This window comes from Dermacentor albipictus, chromosome 5 (assembly GCF_038994185.2).
Source record: "Dermacentor albipictus isolate Rhodes 1998 colony chromosome 5, USDA_Dalb.pri_finalv2, whole genome shotgun sequence".
Lineage (NCBI taxonomy): Eukaryota > Metazoa > Arthropoda > Arachnida > Ixodida > Ixodidae > Dermacentor > Dermacentor albipictus.
The window spans coordinates 37,833,091-37,850,737 of NC_091825.1; the positions used below are offsets into that span (position 1 = coordinate 37,833,091).

Consider the following 17,647-nt stretch of genomic DNA (forward strand, 5'->3'; position numbering starts at 1 on the left):
ACCAAAAAGCCCAAGCTTCCACGCTAAGTCACTTCAAACATTTTTTTGCACTAAAAAACAAATGTCATTTTTTTTTATATTTCACAATCTATTAGTTCTTTCTTGGCGATCCTTACCAACCAGTGATTCAGGCGCAAGACTTCGCAAGGCTATGCATGCCAGCTGTTACGTTGTGAGGAATGGCGTTTCTCGCTTGAACACGGCGGTTTTGTCCGAGCATTTTATTATTATTATTATTCTCGCGTGTTTCTTCCAACTGCGGTGTGCGCTTCACTTCAAATTTTGCCTCACCGAGCGCACTGCATTCGTTGGGGAAAGGTGTGAGTGCAGGTTTTTTGTTATCATGCAACGTTCACGCTGCAGCATCCGATGCGCTTGTCTCGTAGTAACAATAAATGCTGAACACCTCGCGAAGAAACGTCGCGCTATGTTCATTTACTCTCCTTGCCACAGGCTCTGAGTGTCCAACGGGCAGCGAAATTAGTCATTGTAATGTTTTCTAAATGACAATGTGGGGCAATGTTGTCTTGTCTGGTAACTGTTGTATATGAATACATGGTGTGGCACGGAATTGCAAATTATTCTGTGATAAGGATTCGCATAGGTTGCTATGCATTACTACTGTGTGCTGGCCATAGTACTTTTGATCACTGAAACGTGTTTTGTTTGGTCAGTATATTTGCTGGATTATTCAAGATGAATAAATCTGAAGTTTTTTTTTTAAAGCTCTTTGGCGGTGTCATTTATTTCCATTCTATTCGCTCAATTTCCTGAGGAAGCTATTGGAGGAATTGCCGTCAATAACAGCCTAATTATGTTCACATTAGCACATATGCCACTCCTAATACTGAATTGACACACTGGCGTGTCAGCTGGGGTAAGTCGCAACCTCGACTCAGCCACAAAAGAAAAATAACTGCTGCCGTAGCGGCCGTCATACCTGACGCAACAGGAATTCAAACATTAGCGCCAATCAGCGTAAGATCTTGACCTCACTGTTATTTCCGGTTGTGACGTCACTTTTTTTGTTTTTCATTTTTAGTTTGCTGTTAGTTGTCCCCACGATACGTAGATGGCGGCGGTTACAACGAGCCCAATTTTCTTGACATGTGGGCTTCTATATGGAAGCTTCGCTACCAGTTTTCATATATCTTGGAAGTTACGTGGGAGGCTATGGCCTAGCACAGCTGTCAGTGGTTCACGAGACACAGGTCAGGGAAGTTGTCGTAGAAATGGATGGAGGTTGCGAAAGCCCAGCGGTGGACGCGCGTTGGCACGTGTGGTGTGTGCTTCCCGCCGGCGAAAACGTTGCGGCCTTAAGCGTGCGAGATGCCGTTTCGTCGCTGAGTGGCGACTGCCCCAGGTACGACGTGCTCGGTGAGATCGGCCACTACTCCGTGCGAGGTGAAAGGGAGGAGTTCGAGTACATCGACGGCGCCGCTTTAAAAAGGTACCTGCTCACTCCGATCCCGTGGGAATCCATGCTGAATCTGAATACCGGATACACGGAGGCAGTGCGGGTAAACTGGATAACCGGTAAACTGGCGCCCACAGAAAGTCTACTCCGCTGGGTTCTTCTCAACAGAGACAAGGTGGCGACGCGCTCTTGTAACGAGGAGGCACCGTCGTCGGGGCTAGAAACGAAGAGGTGAGTGTCCTATTCTCTTTCGACGTCAAAAACTTTGCCGCTTGCAGAGGTGTGCGAATATTCGAGGCAGCTCAAAAAACCAATCTAATAATCACAAATTCGATTATGTAAACGAGTTTAATCGTCACTATTAGTAAATGCCAATATGTCCCCAATAACTTTCCAGACCCTCAACTAACGTCCGTCAAGTGTAAAATTGTAGCAGAAATATGACAAATTGAATAACGGTGGCCGCAGGACACTCAAAACATGTGATGGGGCAGGTGCATACAATTATATTTAGAACAGGTAAGATATGGCCAAACGGCATCCCACTGAGCTCTAGCAGCCTAGGACTAAGCGTAGAAATGTAATCACGCACGCGGGCCAGCGCGCATTGGTACTTGAGCTTTACACGCTGGGCCGGTACGTCATTTTCAGCTTCTGCAGTTGCACACTCGCCAGCGTGACGACGCTGTTAACAATTCAGTTTCTGCATTTCGGACGCACTAGGCACACCCCCGTGATACACCCCCGTGATACACACCCGTGTAGCCAAGTTGTCAACGCATGAATTGGGCGGCTATTAAGCTGCAAAATGAGCGAACAATGCTCCGATCCACTTGCAGAGAAACATATTGATAGCTGTGATTTCTGCTTCACCCCAACTACGGCACGAGGGCTCAAGGATGCTATTTGCTCCAAAATCCTGCGTTGATTTTTTCTTCCGCACCTGTACGCATTGCCGTAAACTATACGCAGCGCAAGGAGAGAGTTGCTTCCCGCCAAACAGCGATCATTCACCCTCATTCAGGAGCCCTGAGTACCTGAGCGTACAGCATTATTTCAGGTTTTAATAATCAACGCTGCATAATTTGCATTGTAATCACAGACAACAACGTTGTGTATACATAATAACGTGAAAATGGTTGTATAACTATAGCAATAACGACTGCTCATTGTCCGAGAAGTAATCGATTCGTTTCTGGTAATATTTGAAGTATATTTCGTTCAGCTCCAAAAATTCGCACGCCCGTCAATTAGTGTAAAGTGATCGCATGTTTGCGGCAGTCATGGTATATCAACTAACTTGTAAGCCCACGCACTTAATATCTTTCATTTTTATCTCTTAAGCTGCCGCCATTAAAAAATTCTGGTGCAAGCTATGTTACGACTAGGCCAATATGTTGCCTCCCCATGAGTACGGGTGGTGAATAATTAGGCGCCGTGGTTCGGCTATGAAGAAATTTAAAAATGACAGTCAGAATCTCTGATTTTATCATCACGCCAAAACTGAAGTATGGATCGCTTCATGTAACTACCATCAGTTTGGCTCGAATGATACCCAAGGTTTTTTTTTTCCCTGTGCAGTGGGCGTATTTTGGTGACTGGCTGTGACGCAGAAACGTTTTCTTCCAGGTTACTGCTAATCACGTTGGAGTCTCGTTAGATTACCTGAAGCTTCATTTTGCTATTTACGTGCGTGCTGCTTCACGCAGGGAGCTAGTGCCCCCAAAAGGCGCAAATACTGGCATTTTGGCAATACCTCCCACTTTCAGTTTTTCACTGCATTATTTTTCATCAAGGGCCTAAATGCACTGCCCAATTTATTTTCCTCAAGCCTTGAAGTAGCACAAATTTCCTGAAACGGGATAAAATCAACGTAGTAATATTCACTTTTATTTGGAACTAGTCAGACTACTATTACGGTGAAGTATATAAATTACATTTCGCGCACTGGCGTAAATCAGTAAAGCGTCTTTGTCAATAAGAAAGCCAGCTCTCCTGTGTGATAACCGCTAAGTAAAGATTTTTCTCTAGCGAGGTAGAGAGGTTGAAAGCTGATGAAAGGTTATCAGGTGTTTTATTAAGCCACTGAAAAACGGCTAGTATGGCTTGAAAAGCCGCGCGGATAAAACAAGCATCTTTCAAGGTTGCGACCCGAAACATTTGCTAATTCGACACTTGTGCCTTACACAGGGCCTCTTTGATTTACCACTACCAGCAAGCTGCCGCAGCGCGCAGCCTCACCTCGTTTTATAAGCGGAGATGTTAAGCTTTTCGTAAGTCCGTTTCGTGCCGGCAGAAAACTCGGTCCAGCTGTGCGTCGCCGAGCTACGCAACCTCCTCGCTTCCCACACGTGCGTATACGGCGCAGTCTAGCCGCGGCATGCGGACGCTTTCCTCTCCCCCGCCGAGGACAAGCGAGTGTTCGCTTAGCTGTGACGTCACTGATATGCTAGAAAGCCCTGGGCCTACAAGGAAGCTCGGCGCGCGGCTCAGCGGGACTATACGATCGACGAAGGCGAGCCGATCCTGCACACCGCGCCAAGGCCGCCGCCGACAAACGCCGTCGCCGAGCCAAATATCCCGAGTAGCCAAGCCAGGCATAACGTCGCTAAACTTAGCAAAACCAAGCAATGCTTAGTGCAATCCTAGCCAAGCCGCGCATAACCTCGCAAAACTTCGTATGAATCTACCGGAGCCATGTATAACCTCGCAAAATTCAGCAAAAGCCGGAACTAGCTCCACCGTGACACAGGCTGCCACAACTAGTGCAAACTGCCCACATTGTTTATCAAGTTGCATAGGCCAACGTGCGGTGCACTTAGGTCGGGCGCTTGTTTTTCCCTACCTTGACGGTTCTGGCTAACCGCAGGCTGCCAAAACCTCGCAGGACGAGTTTCTGGATAGCAGAAATAATGTAATTATCTGGCTAGCAGACGATATAAAGACGATGAGCGCTCGCGGCCATCTTAGTCAGGATTCGACCGATTGCGACGCAGGAGCTTGAGTAATTGCTGACATCGGCTAATTTCTATAGTCGTTACCTTCTGAAGCCCGTTCCGCCTTGCGAGATGGTGCGATGCGAGAGGTGTCATGCACTTCAAACTTTTTTTTTACAGCGGAGCTGTTATACGCTGAGTTCTGGCGGTTTGTGTGCGTAGGTAGAAAAAAATCACCGCCCAAGCACTCCGTACAGCGAAGCTGATACGCGCGGCCCCGGTGTTTGTCACTGGGTTCATCCCGACGGTTCATTAAACGATGGCTTGGTAGGCGGCCGGATCGTCGGTACGCAGCTGCTGCTTGCGCACGGCTGCAGGAGCCGGTTCTTGTGCCCGGGCTGCAGCCTTGGCACGGCGTAGACGAGGAGCTCGTTCACGGTTGTGCTCGTGGCGTTGCTGATTGAAAGCTGTCTGCTCCTCAGCAGCGCGCATTACGCGTGGCCTACCCATTTCGGAGACGGAGGAAAAATGCTGAGAGCGCGCTCGGCTGTGACGGAAAGCAATGCCGTCACTAATGGCGAAGCCAATCGGTTGCCTTTTTTTTTTCGCGCATGGCGACGGTCTGCAGGAGCTTTCGTTGTACAGGCGGCAGACTGACGGACGGATGGACTAATGACCTGGACATATACAGCTTTCCTGTAAAGGTAAATCCGGGATAGACATTGTTTAGTATGGATTGCCGTTTTACGTCACACGCTCTAGAGGCAAAGCACGTAACCTTATCTCAGTTCCCTTCGCCCCGTGCAATGGGTAGGCCGCGGCAGGTTATAACTGCGGAAGAACAGCGCGCCTGCGAAGAACATTGTAGTGAACGGAAGCCTGAATGTGCGCAGCGACGGCGGGCGGCGCGTAATACGGATGAAGATGATGCCCCAAACACGAAGCGTATGAACATTTGGTTCGATCGCTCCTACGGACTCCACTCGCATCGTAACTGTGGGTGACTTAAACAGCCAGACTAAAAGTGGTTCGTAGCATTTCTCTTGGAAAGGTTCGGCATTGAACGCTACCCAAGCATCAGTGGGCTCACGACGCATCATCGGTCGTGTATAGACCTCACACTGGCCGAGAACTTCTCCAGTGTCGCCACAGAGCCACTGGCCATATAATAGAGCGATCATAAAGCGATAGTCACCTTCGTAACCAAATAATAGATCAAAAAAGCAAACAAAAGAAGCATAGAAATAAAACACGGCAATGAGTATACAATTTATTAAAGCAAACAAATCGTGAAAAAAAAAATAATTGTGGTATGTGTCTTCGAATTTCGCGTCACATATTTATCGCCTTATACACAGTTCCGCTGGTCATCCACCTTCAAAGAGCAGAATGTCTGTTTTTCTTTTGTCTTCTTTTTGACGTGAATGGTCTGTGAAAAAATCATCGAGGATTGCTTGTCGAAATTTATGTGACGAAAGCAAGTTACACCATTATCTTTTTGCAATCGTACTATCCACGCCCCTTACTTTCTTGCGGTCGCGCAGAGCGAAAGAAAACCGTTACTCGACCACGCACGTCTCGAGTGCGCGGATGAAGCTGTTTTGGCGAAACAGCATGACGCAATCGGTCCTATATTCATCCTCGCGCACAGCGTTCAGAGAGATGTAGCTCGGCAATACGTTCGCCTACTGCGAGCAGAAATGGTCACGAAAGCTCATTTTGCCACCGTAGGTATAACTTATCAAGCTGAAACTGGTGTTAATCACCTGTTGCAGTACCCGTCGAGGCTGCTTAGTGGCCATGATGTTGGACTGCTGAGAATGAAGTCGCGGTATCGAATCCCGGCCACGGCGACCGCATTTCGATGGGGGAGAAATGCGAAAACACCTGTGGTGCTGAGATTTAGGTGCACGCTAAAGAACCCCAGGTGGTCCAAACTTTCGGAGTCCTCCAGTACAGCGTCACTCACAATCAGAGCGTGGTTTTGGCACATAAAACCCCATTATTTATGTAATAATGAGTTGCAATGCCTATAAAAGTATGATATGTAGCAAAACATATCACGCTAGCTCGGATAGCGTCAAAGTCGGCCCACTGGGAATAGCGAGCGAGTGCACTGGCAAAGTGCAATGAAAAAACACCCCCACTAGCACTAATATACGTAGGGCATGTGGTGTTTTTACTGCGTGAACAAATGAACTGTAGTATGGTAGCTAGCATGACGATTCGGTACATCTGCATTATTATTACACCATATTATTATTATGTCTGTCTTTTTAGTGCGCGCTGTAAGTAATCATATTGTACAAATGAATTCGGGAAATTGGTTACGTAATTTCTGTACCATAGTGCCCATACGCCGTCTCTAGCACGCACAAGGAGTTTCATGTACCCTACCCACTGTGGTTCGCGCCCTGATTTAGCCTACCCGATGTCTTTATTCTTTTTCTAGTGGCACGAGCATCGAGTGACACTCTTGTTTCTTGCGCAGCGCTTCCGGTGCAGCTGCTGAGATGACCGCGAATGAAATTCAAACTAAATAAAAAGAGAATTGAAAAAAAATAGTACAAAACAATATTCATGGGTGTCATTATAGATATATCCGGAGCATAAATTTAGTTACAAGTTTAGTTACTGAAGTGTCTAAAATAAGCAGAATTAATTCAAAATCACTGATTACCGCACACCAAAGCACATAAGCGTATACTTTAAGAGACCCGTTACCAAAGCAGGATTTTGGCGAAATTCCTGGAAACCCGAAAGTAGAAAGTGGAAGTAATGACGTCAAACGCAAAACGGTGGTGGGATATTTAACCGGCTAATTCATGAGAAACAGCTGTCTGGGATAGGCTGAAGATCTGCCTAGCAGAGCGGATGCGACGTAACTCCCTGCTCTCTCGCTTCTCTCCCAGCGCTCACTTGCTCGCCCGCTCGCAGTTGCTGCGCGCGCGCACACGTTACATTCGCTGACGTCAGCACCGTAGAGGGCGCGTAAGGTGCGCTTGCAGTAAAGTCCCTTGATAATTTGAGAGTAGCGACACTCTTTGAACTCTGCCACCGCCGCGCGACCTCCTCGCCTCCTCCTCGCCCCTTGCACGTTCCCCCCCGCGGCAACCAGTTTTGCCACCGTTTTTCTGCACGACGATTAGTCTCCCTGCTGTTGCCCTTGGAAACGCGCGGATCTTGAGTTTTACTTGTGTTTTTCTTTCTCGTTCGCGCCATTTTCCTCCTGAGCACGGCTGGCTCGGCGCTTTAGCTCGGCGTAGCGGACGTTGTACGCTGTGTTTCCTGCTCTATGTGCTAGCGCTATGCCGGGCTTTTGCGCATATAACTGCAGCAAGAAGCCTGAAGATGGTTATGCCGTTTTTATGATACCGCAAGGAAAGCGTGACGGCTTGCGCAGGAAGCAGTGGCTGCATGACATTGGCCGAAATAACTTTGTTCCGACATAGAACAGCGTTGTTTGCGAGCTGAGGCGTCTTTCTTATAGCTCGTAGCAAAGCATCCCGTAATGCTGCATTTTCTTTTTCATTCTTCCGGCTTGCTCACCAGCATTTTTGTTGCGGTTGTCCTCAGTATGCTTAATATTCTGGGGCGGCTCCACCGTCTCGCGAGCCGCTAACTGTTGTTGTTCAGTCTGAAGTGCACCATTATACATTCTGCTTTGCGCCCTGAAAAAATTAGTGGCAATTATACCCGTGGTATTGCAGGTGATGAGCGTTAGCTAGTCAACATCGAGTTTTTTTTTAAGTTTTAAGGCGAAAGCCTTTAGATCTTAATGTTTCAAGGTCGCGTTGTAAACTGTATCACGTGACCCAGGGAAGGCCAGAGGTGATCCAAAGCATGTCCACCCCTGTATAAGCGAATGATTACCCAAGTTAATTAATGAATCATTAGTGATTGACATAAGGTGGATTAGGGAGGATTAAGATTGATAAGAGTGTATTAAACAATATTAGGGTGGATTAGAGTGCATTAAGGATTAAGATGCATGAACAAACATTAAGGTGAGTGGAGGAGGATTAAGGCGAAATATGGTAGATTAGGGGGAAGTGTTGATGAAAGGGTATTAAGACAGATTAGGGTAGATTAGGGTGCATTGAGAATGATCAGGGATGATTAAGGTCGAATAATGTGGATTAAGACCGATTAGGATGGATTAGGGTATATTAAGGTGGATTAGGGACCATCGAGCTGGATTAGGTTTGAGAGAGGTGGATTAGGGTGCATTAAGATAGATTGGTACTATTAAACAGGATTAAGGTGGATTAACGTGCATGAATAAGGATTAAGGTGGCTGAAGGAGGATAAGGGCGCGGTATGATAGATTAGGGTTGATAAAGGAGGATTAAGACCTTATAGGGTAGGGTAAGGTGCATTAGGGGCGATGTAGGTTGATTAGGTTGTAATAAGGTGGATTGGGAGTACTAAGCTGGATTAAGGTGGATGGAGGAACATTAAGGTGGATTAGGGTGGACTCAGGTGAATTAGGGTTCATTGAGTATTAAGACCGATTAGTCTACCATAATCCTCCTAATGCACATTAATCCACCGAATCCACATCATCGACCTTATTATTATTACTCCTTCATTCATAATCCACGAAAGTACTCCTTAATGCACCCTAGTCCACTTTCATCGACCCTAATCTACTCTAACCCTCCTTAATGCACTTTAATCCTCCCTAATCAAGCCTAATACTCCCTCATTCAAGTTAATCCACCCTAATCCACGATAATCGTCCTTAATTCATCTTAATCCACCCAAATCCGCATTCATCTACCTTTGTCCACCCTAATGCTCCTCAATCCACCCTAATCCTTCTTAATCCACCCTTATCCTACTTCATGCAATTTTTACCACTATAATCGTCCTTAATGCACCTCAACGCACCTTCATCCACCCTAATTCACCTTCATCAACCTTAATTCAACCTAGTCCTCCTTTATGTACGTTAATCCACCCTCATGCACCTTCATCGACTTATCCATCTTAATCCTCCCTAATACACCCGAATTCATCTTAATCCAACCACTAATCAATAATCACTTTACCATTCATTAATCATCTCTTAACGCGGTTGTACATGCCTTAGTTCGCTTCCCGCCTTCCTTCGGGCACGTGATATTTTCTGTAGCTGACAACGGGACTTTCAAACAGAGGTCTAAGGCTTTCGCCTAATAAGCCACACACAAAGGGGTGTGTCACGAGCAATACTAGATCAGACGCACGAAGTAAAAGCATCGGATCATGTGGCAGAAAAATTGTCTGGAGTATAGAACTCGCCTCAAAGCTCCCTTTACATCGGTATACCCCGTTCATATGGCTTCAAGAAAAAACCAACCTCATCATAAACGTTTCCTCCAGCATTATCGATGCTGTTATTAGCATTTCTCAAAATTTTCAACCCCACTCAGGCGCGCAACTGGCCCAAAATAACACGCCTCCATAGAATCCTGCGGCCCGTCCGCGGGAGCCCAGGAGGAAAAGCGCGCCGTGCGCAGCCGGTGGGCGAGGAGAATCGAGGAGGAATACGCCGTGAGGAGGAGAGTGTCGCTACTTTCAAATTATCAAGGGGTTTTAGCTTGGAGCGCTGCTCGCTAGGGGGCTACGCCCAGCCAGGTCGCGCGTGCTACCATACCTTCTCGCCCTATTGCACTCCTCACCCGCATATCGCACTATGCAGGGGAAAGACGTTCGCTCGCGTAACCTAAACAACAACGCCTAGGTGCGAGTGCCACTAACAGCCACCTAAGTCAACATTAAGGTCGCCTATCATTCTTTTTTATCCCGTGAAGCTTGCTGTCAAGCATAGCTCGTGGAGCGCTCATGTGTGCTATTCGCGTCCTGCCTCGCGGTTTGTAATCGCTGTTGCGACATTTTGCAAGGCCTACTGCGCAGAGTATCAAAGTTTAACGGAACTGGAAACCGAGGAAAAAACACAATGTTTTAGCTCGAAGAGGAATCGAACTGGAACGTTGATATTTTCACTATGGAGCGAACTCGAAGGAAAAAATAACTGGTTTCAATTCAGGCTAGGTACCTTTCTTTCTTTCCTTTTTTTTTTTGAAGCTCCCGACCCAAGTTATGCCGGTAGTTGTTGCTTAACTAGGCTACCTCGTTTGTAAATACGCACCATATTCCTGTGAATGTAAAAGTGCCAGCACCGTTAGTGTGGTTTTCACCGCATTGCTTCTGTGTGAAGACTATAGGTAATAGGTTAACCCGAGAGTACTTGCTTATATATATATATATATATGGTAGTAGGCAAAGAGGGTTTCTTCAGGCTACCTTTCAAACGTAAAGAACTTGAGTGGTGCTACAAGGTAAACAGAACAAGTATTTAATTTCGACAGTTTCGATCGGTGGACCGATCTTCGTCAGGGTTTACAAAAAATGGCAGTTCGGCCGTAGTAGGGAAGACAGCAGACCGGCTACCCGGTCGTTCTTACATACATCAAACCGAGAGGAACAGTTGTGACAGTGATTGATTTTCGGCGCCTTGGCAGATTTACAGCGGCCTTTGGCAGCTATGCAGGGCAAGAGGAAGGCGGAGTCACATGTATGTAGAGCAAGGAGGTAAGTGAGGAAAAAAAAGGAAAAAGAAAGAAAGAAAACGGAAAGAAAGAAAAAGAAAAAAGCACACAGGAGGAGGGAGACGTAAGACGGAGAGGGGGGGGGGGCGGGAAGTAGCGGCAGCTAGGTTCCCGTGCACCCGAGGCAAGGAGGGAGAAAGCGGTCGCTCCGCTGCTCCAGTGCGTGGGCTGCCGTTGTAGCGGGAGCGGGTGGCGGGGGGCGCAATAGAGAAGGGGCCCAGAAGGAAGACAGAAGAGCGGCAACTTGTAGAAAGAAACACAGTGTCACAGTACAAATATACAAGGCACGGCCCGTTCCGGCAGCTTTGTGGTCCAGCTACGGTGCAAAAAAAAGAAAAAAATAGTTCCAAAAAGGAATATATGCATGGGATTCGCAAAGCAAGTGCGCCCACGGGCTTAGATTTATATATATATATATATATATATATATATATATATATATATATATATATATATATATATATATATATATATATATATATATATATATATATATCCTTGAAGCAGTGGAACGTTGGAAAAGAATCAAACCCCGTCCTGCTACCTACGTTGTTAAGCAGTCCAAGGAGACGCACTACCCAGTTCACGCCTGCTGGAGTGGAACACGGCCGAACGGCACAGGCGGCGTATCGTGTTACTCCACAGCAGGGAGCGGCTTCCCTCTGGCCGATGCACGGCTGTCGTGCGCATTCTGAAGCCTGAACATTCTGTTGCGCGTAGCCGACCGGCAGCTTCTGTATTGCTAGGGAATAAACAGCGCTTTCATTATGAAGATGTGCTACCTCTCTTTCAGCGCGTGGACTCCCCGACTGCGATGCGTCCAAAGTACTCAGACCATAGTGAGCATTAGATATTGGGCACGCGTTCAGGTGAACAAGGGCGCCTTTGTGCACGCAGAGCGCCACGCGCCGCTTGCGTTCTGTTACTCGGGGTTCTCGTGTACACGTTTTTGCGTTCTTTGTACACCCCACTATTTTCGTGCTTAAACTTTGCGTAAGCAAACTCTATAATTCTTAGGCGATAACTTAGTATTTCCGTACTTGCAAATTGCACCCAGTACAACTGTTAAGTGCAAGGCATATACCTCTTCGATAGCGGCAAGTAGCCGCTAGCACGTTAAGCGTAGAAGTGTTACTTTGCCCTTCGGTGGACATAACAATGAAGCTGGTCATGAATGATCTTTTCCTATATTTAGTTATAGGGGTCCTGAAACAACATAGTCCGCGGATAGCATACGCTGTTGCGAGCATCTCAGCCAACTTATGCAGTCGTACCCGACGCGTGGAGATCGCAAGCGGAGCGCTAATTCACCTTTCTCTCAAACGCTCTTTCCGACAGAAGCCCTCTCCTCATTCTCTTCTGGACGCTTTATTTCGTAATAAAGCAGATTCCTATCGCGGCTTCTATTGACCGATAGCTGATGTCAATCAAGAAGGGTGTTTCAATCAGTGCGCTCCTTGGTACTGTTACTGCGTATATTTATTGAAGAAGTTCACTAAACAAGCTTAATTAAATGAAAATATGCTTTTGAAATTTCAACCAAACGTCGCAGTTTCGCCTGACAGGGGAAGCGCGGATAGCAATTTGCAAATTAGTAGATAGTCATACGAAGTAAGGAAAGTAGTTTCACCGGCCGTATAGACTAGTAAATATTAGCTTACTAACCAAATTAACAATGATATATTGTGTAAGTGCCACTGAACGAGGACGCGCAAGAAACACACACCGAGACAGCGCGATATAACGAGGACGTAGAGACAAGTACAGAAGCAGCCCTGTCTCTGTGTGCTTGTTTCTTTCTAAGGTCCATGTTCAGTCACGCTTACACATTTTATCATGGATTCAAACCAACTAGGTCCCCGACGTGTTTTAACTAAATTAACAACCACGGTCTCACGCACGCACAAGTAAACATGAACACATCTTGCTCGATGAGCGCGGAGGCTCGCTGTCAGAATGCTGGAGTGAGGAATCGTGGCAGCAGCAGCGATTGAATCGTACATCTCTTGCTCCAACGCGAACGAAACGTCGAAAGAACAGCGCATTCGAAACTACCGGCACTACGCGCACGCTTGAAACATCGCAGATCGCTGTGAAGATTAGGGCCGCGCGGCCGCGCACTTTGGCCACGTCGCTGGTGGCTTTCAAGGTACGACGTCCGCACGGCCGCACCGGTGGATCCACACGACGGACGAAATTCGTCTTTTTCGCGACGGACTGCGCATCACGTGACTACGCGTCACGGATTTGTGCCGTCCGCGCGTCGTCCGCAACCCCCACGGACGGAAAATGCTGAGCTGTTTTTCGCATCCGGATTTTGGGGGTCGAATGCTGCGGATTTAGCCTAGCATGCTCTACAGTCTAGCAACAAGCGCTGCTTTGGGATCTTTCTAAAACAGCTTCATCGCTGCTGACACCATTCGTGTCCAATTCGGACAAAACAACAGCCTTTGCGGCCAACCGTCATTTCCTTTCGATCTGCATTTTCATTCAGAGTGAAAGTACCTATGACAAAGTCTTTGTTACACTGACGGCGCCATATAGAGTGAGTAAAAACAAGCAATTATATTAACTTATGGCCACTGAGATCCGCCCGGGCCGCCGCAACATCTTCGAGGCCGTGTTCAGCCAATACAGTCACTCTAAGCCTACACGCCGAGAATCTGAGTATCGCTTTCGGAAACGGTGGCCGCTCATCAGGAATACATTGCTGTCGAAGCTTCTGGACACAAATTTAAACCAAATACAATCCTCAGTTTGAACGTTACGGGCCACTGAGCGGACGACGACGACTTGACAGGTTCGAGGCGGACGGCAGTCGCTTCGGGCGTAGCCGCCATCTTTATTTTTCCGGTGCGGTCGTCTACTCAGTCCGTCCGTCGTCTGGATATGGTGGCTAGAAGGCTTCTAGCCACCATAGTCTGGATGCGCTTCGCAGCCGGACGGGCGGCGGAATAAGCATCTGTGGCACAGCTTTGCGCGGAGCCGTCCGTCGTAGCGGCAGACGCCGGGGAAAATACCATCCCCCCCCCCCCCCTCTTCCCCGCCTCTCCGCCATGCCTCGTCGCGCGTAACAGGAGAGGGCCGCTTATGGTATGCGTTCCTCGCTGGCACACGCGAGATTGAGACGCGTTCCACGGCTCACCTTCGCAAGCTTTCCTTCGCACCTACTGCATAGGCACGCGGCGACTATTTTATCACCCTTAGACTTTATACGGAACCTGACGGTGACAGCAGAAATGCGCCTGGAGTGCCCCTATCATTGCTATCCCAATAATGATTGCCTACTTCCGGAAGAAGCCGACTGTCGTTTGCTCGCGCTCGGTCACGGTCGCCCACGTAGGAATTTACCTTTGGCTACCTTTCTTATCGGTGTCGTAGCAGTCGGGTCTCGGTAATTTCTCCTAGTTCTGAACGCTCAACTAGACTCCAACCACGTGAAACTTATGGTCTTACAACATGCACGCTTTCCAGCGCGCGCTGGCTCCAGGCCGCTGCTGGTTAAGCGTCTTGGCAGACTTACGGATCACACTTCAAAAATGCACGAGTTGGTTGTTGCTACTATCCATCGGTCAAGCTGGTAAATGACAAAGCCGGTCCGCACCACGTAGCAAGGGCAGACTGGAGCATTTGGGCGTGAGCACGCACTCAATACCTGTCGTGTACAAACAAACGCTGGGCACAGGCACTGTAATTGCGTGTAGCTTCGGTGTGCTACGTAGCGTATAGATACCGCGGCCACCGTGGGCTGCCGTGACGAGTCCACTAGATACAAGCGCAGTGTGGCCCGCTGGAGTCATCCACGTTTGGTTTGCGTATGGCAGGGCTTTACGTTTAGCGCGTTGTAGGCGCCATAATCGGAATTACTGGCGCCTATGTTAACATACAAAATCAAATCTGGACTGCGCGCCCCAATGACAATTAAAAGGCGGAGCGTTGTGGGCGCGCCCCAATGCCAAGTAGCCTTCTCAGCGCAATGCATCGAAAGAGGAGCCGAAGAAAGGCCAAGGCCATGTTTGATTGCCAATAACTCCGCTTCTACTAAACGTATTGAAGTAGTTTTTGCGGCGAAGTATTTCCTAAATAGCCTATTTGAACTTCGAATGCCTTTCTCGACTTCGACCCGCCGTGGTTGCTCAGTGGCTATGATGTTGGGCTGCTGAGCAGGAGGTCACGGGATCGAATCCCGGCCACGGCGGCCGCATTTCGATAGGGGCGAAATGCGAAAACACCCGTGTACTTGGATTTAGGTGCACGTTAAAGAACCCCAGGTGGTCAAAATTTCCGGAGTCCTCCACTACGGCGTGCCTCATAATCAGAAAGTGGTTTTGGCACGTAAAACCCCATAATTTAATTTTTTTTTCTGGACTTCGATAAACAGTGGTCAGTGGCCCCTTTAAGATAAGCCTAGATTCAAGCCTATGAACGAGTTCTTCGAACACAAACGTGTGTATAATTGCTTCCTATCGCCTGTCCTCATAAAGTCCTCCTCTGCTATTCGTCTCCTCTTCTCTTTCTCCATCAGAAGAATAGCAGCTCAGCAGTAGCATCGAGTTCTTGTTATATATAAATTTGTACTGTTTTACTTTGATCTTTTCTCGGTTATGCGTTTATTTTTTTATGGTGGGGTCCCTTCTGATATTTTCGTGTTCACGCGCTGGCATCTGATTTTTCTTCAGTCGTAGACGTCGGTGGCCGTCGCACAGTCTGGCGACACTTCCCTCGCGGTTCGCTCTTGCTATAAAAAATATAGCGCACCATAAATTAAATATCTCTGTATGCATCATGTATTTCGATGTAAAAGCATGTCTCGTACAATTATGTTGCAAATTAAAATATCACTGTTACATGAATGACATCACAGTTGTGAACCTATTTGCAGCCAAATGAGCGCAGGGGCACGTTTGTGTGACTCGGCCACCGCGCACCGGCTCAACTCACGACTGAAACATTCCGTCGCATACAAGGAGCACAAAGGCAAAGGAATAATGTTTGACCTGGCGTAAAATTTCATCCACAAGTTCAAGTTGTTCTTGATGAAACAGTTATTCCGTAGAAGACATCGCAAATTATAAAGCAACTGCACTGCGAAAAAATCAAAGGCCGCTTCTTAAAGAAACATGATTAAACGCGAAACATTCCCTCAATGCAAACTGAATCAAAGTGAAAGGCCAACGACCATACAACGAGCTCAAGAGATATTGAGCGACCCGATGCTATGCATGTGTGATTTGATTGCTTGTTTAGGATTGTATTTATTTAACGCTGAAGTTGAACGACGAAACATTTCCTTAAGTTGCATTGGCTTTACTTTAGATCATGTACTGCCGATTACCGCACAAACTCACTCTCAGGGACGACTCTACACTTGCAGACTATTGCCTTGTGATTGCTACCCGCCGTGGTTGCTCAGTGGCTATGGTGTTGGGCTGCTGAGCACGAGGTCGCGGGATCGAATCCCGGCCACGGCGGCCGCATTTCGATGGGGGCGAAATGCGAAAACACCCGTGTGCTTAGATTTAGGTGCACGTTAAAGAACCCCAGGTGGTCAAAATTTCCGGAGTCCTCCACTACGGCGTGCCTCATAATCAGAAAGTGGTTTTGGCACGTAAAACCCCAAATATTATTATTATTATTGTGATTGCTGCGATAGATGGCCAGAGGCTCTGCCATCATAATGTGACACAGCCTGCTTGCAAATGCGAGATCAAAGCAGGAACGGTGTTGCGTCGTGGGTCTCCGCAGCGTTTTCAGTTTCAACGAGTAGCGATCTAGCATGAAACTCTCGATCCGTTTGCCGTGCTCTTTTGCCACATCGATGTTAAAGTCAGCACACACGAGGATCGGCGTACTATGTCGCTTTAAGGTCTTCATCGTTTCTGCCAGGAATCTTTCCGTGTCAGAACGAGACGTGTTCCGTTCGATGTACACGCGGAGGATCATAAGACTAGTTGCCATCTCAACAGCACAAGCGTATCCCAAGATGACTTCTGCGTGCCATTGCCGATACACGGGATAGGCATTACGGGCACCATCGCGCTCGCGCTTACGCTCGCGTACAGCAGCCTCTGCTGCCATGCGCTGCACCCGCGGCCTACCCAGGGTGACGGCCGGCAATGCATTGCGTGACGCGCGTAATGCAACGCAGATATGCCGGGCGTTCAAGTTTACTCCGACCAAGATTTTAAAATAATGCAAGAGCTCAAGGGAATCCTACCGACTGCATGGTGGTGCCAGTCGTGCGTATTTCACAGCCAGTATTTTTTCATCACGAATTAGTATTTTCTTTTAATTAGTAATTGATTTATTTTGTGCTTGAATCACAAGCATGTCAATTACAAAGTTGTAGTTTGCAAAGTAACCTCCGAATCAAGCATTTATATCGTGCTAAAGGTTGCCTGGTTGTTTTTTACAAGACAACAAAAAAACCGAAATCCCGCGAAATGCTTGAAATAAGAAATAGATGCGCGCTTGAGCGCCGCAACTCAAGCGCCTTCAAGATAGAGCTGCACTCGTTTATCCCTGCATCGTCCAAGGCTTCTTCATGTAGGATGGCTCGAGATGCTGCGCCAGCTAACTAGAGTGGTGCGATAGGCGTCAGCATCTACGCACGCGAGAATGTTTGAGCTCGATCATGAGGCACTCGGGAAAGCTTTAACCTTCGCGTATCATGAAACGAAGTGCAAAAGAAATACAAT

The 17,647-nt window shown here is 47.6% G+C and overlaps 1 protein-coding gene across 1 annotated transcript in view; it reads left to right on the top strand.

The window, feature by feature from the left end:
• Positions 1-1,186: 1,186 nt before the first annotated feature.
• Positions 1,187-17,647, top strand: part of LOC135909529 (decapping and exoribonuclease protein-like) — a 92,943-nt gene continuing 76,482 nt past the window's right edge. The window contains exon 1 of the mRNA XM_065441509.2: positions 1,187-1,648. Coding sequence (XP_065297581.1) covers positions 1,233-1,648 — 416 coding nt within the window. The 5' untranslated portion in view covers positions 1,187-1,232. The remainder of the gene's footprint in view (positions 1,649-17,647) is intronic.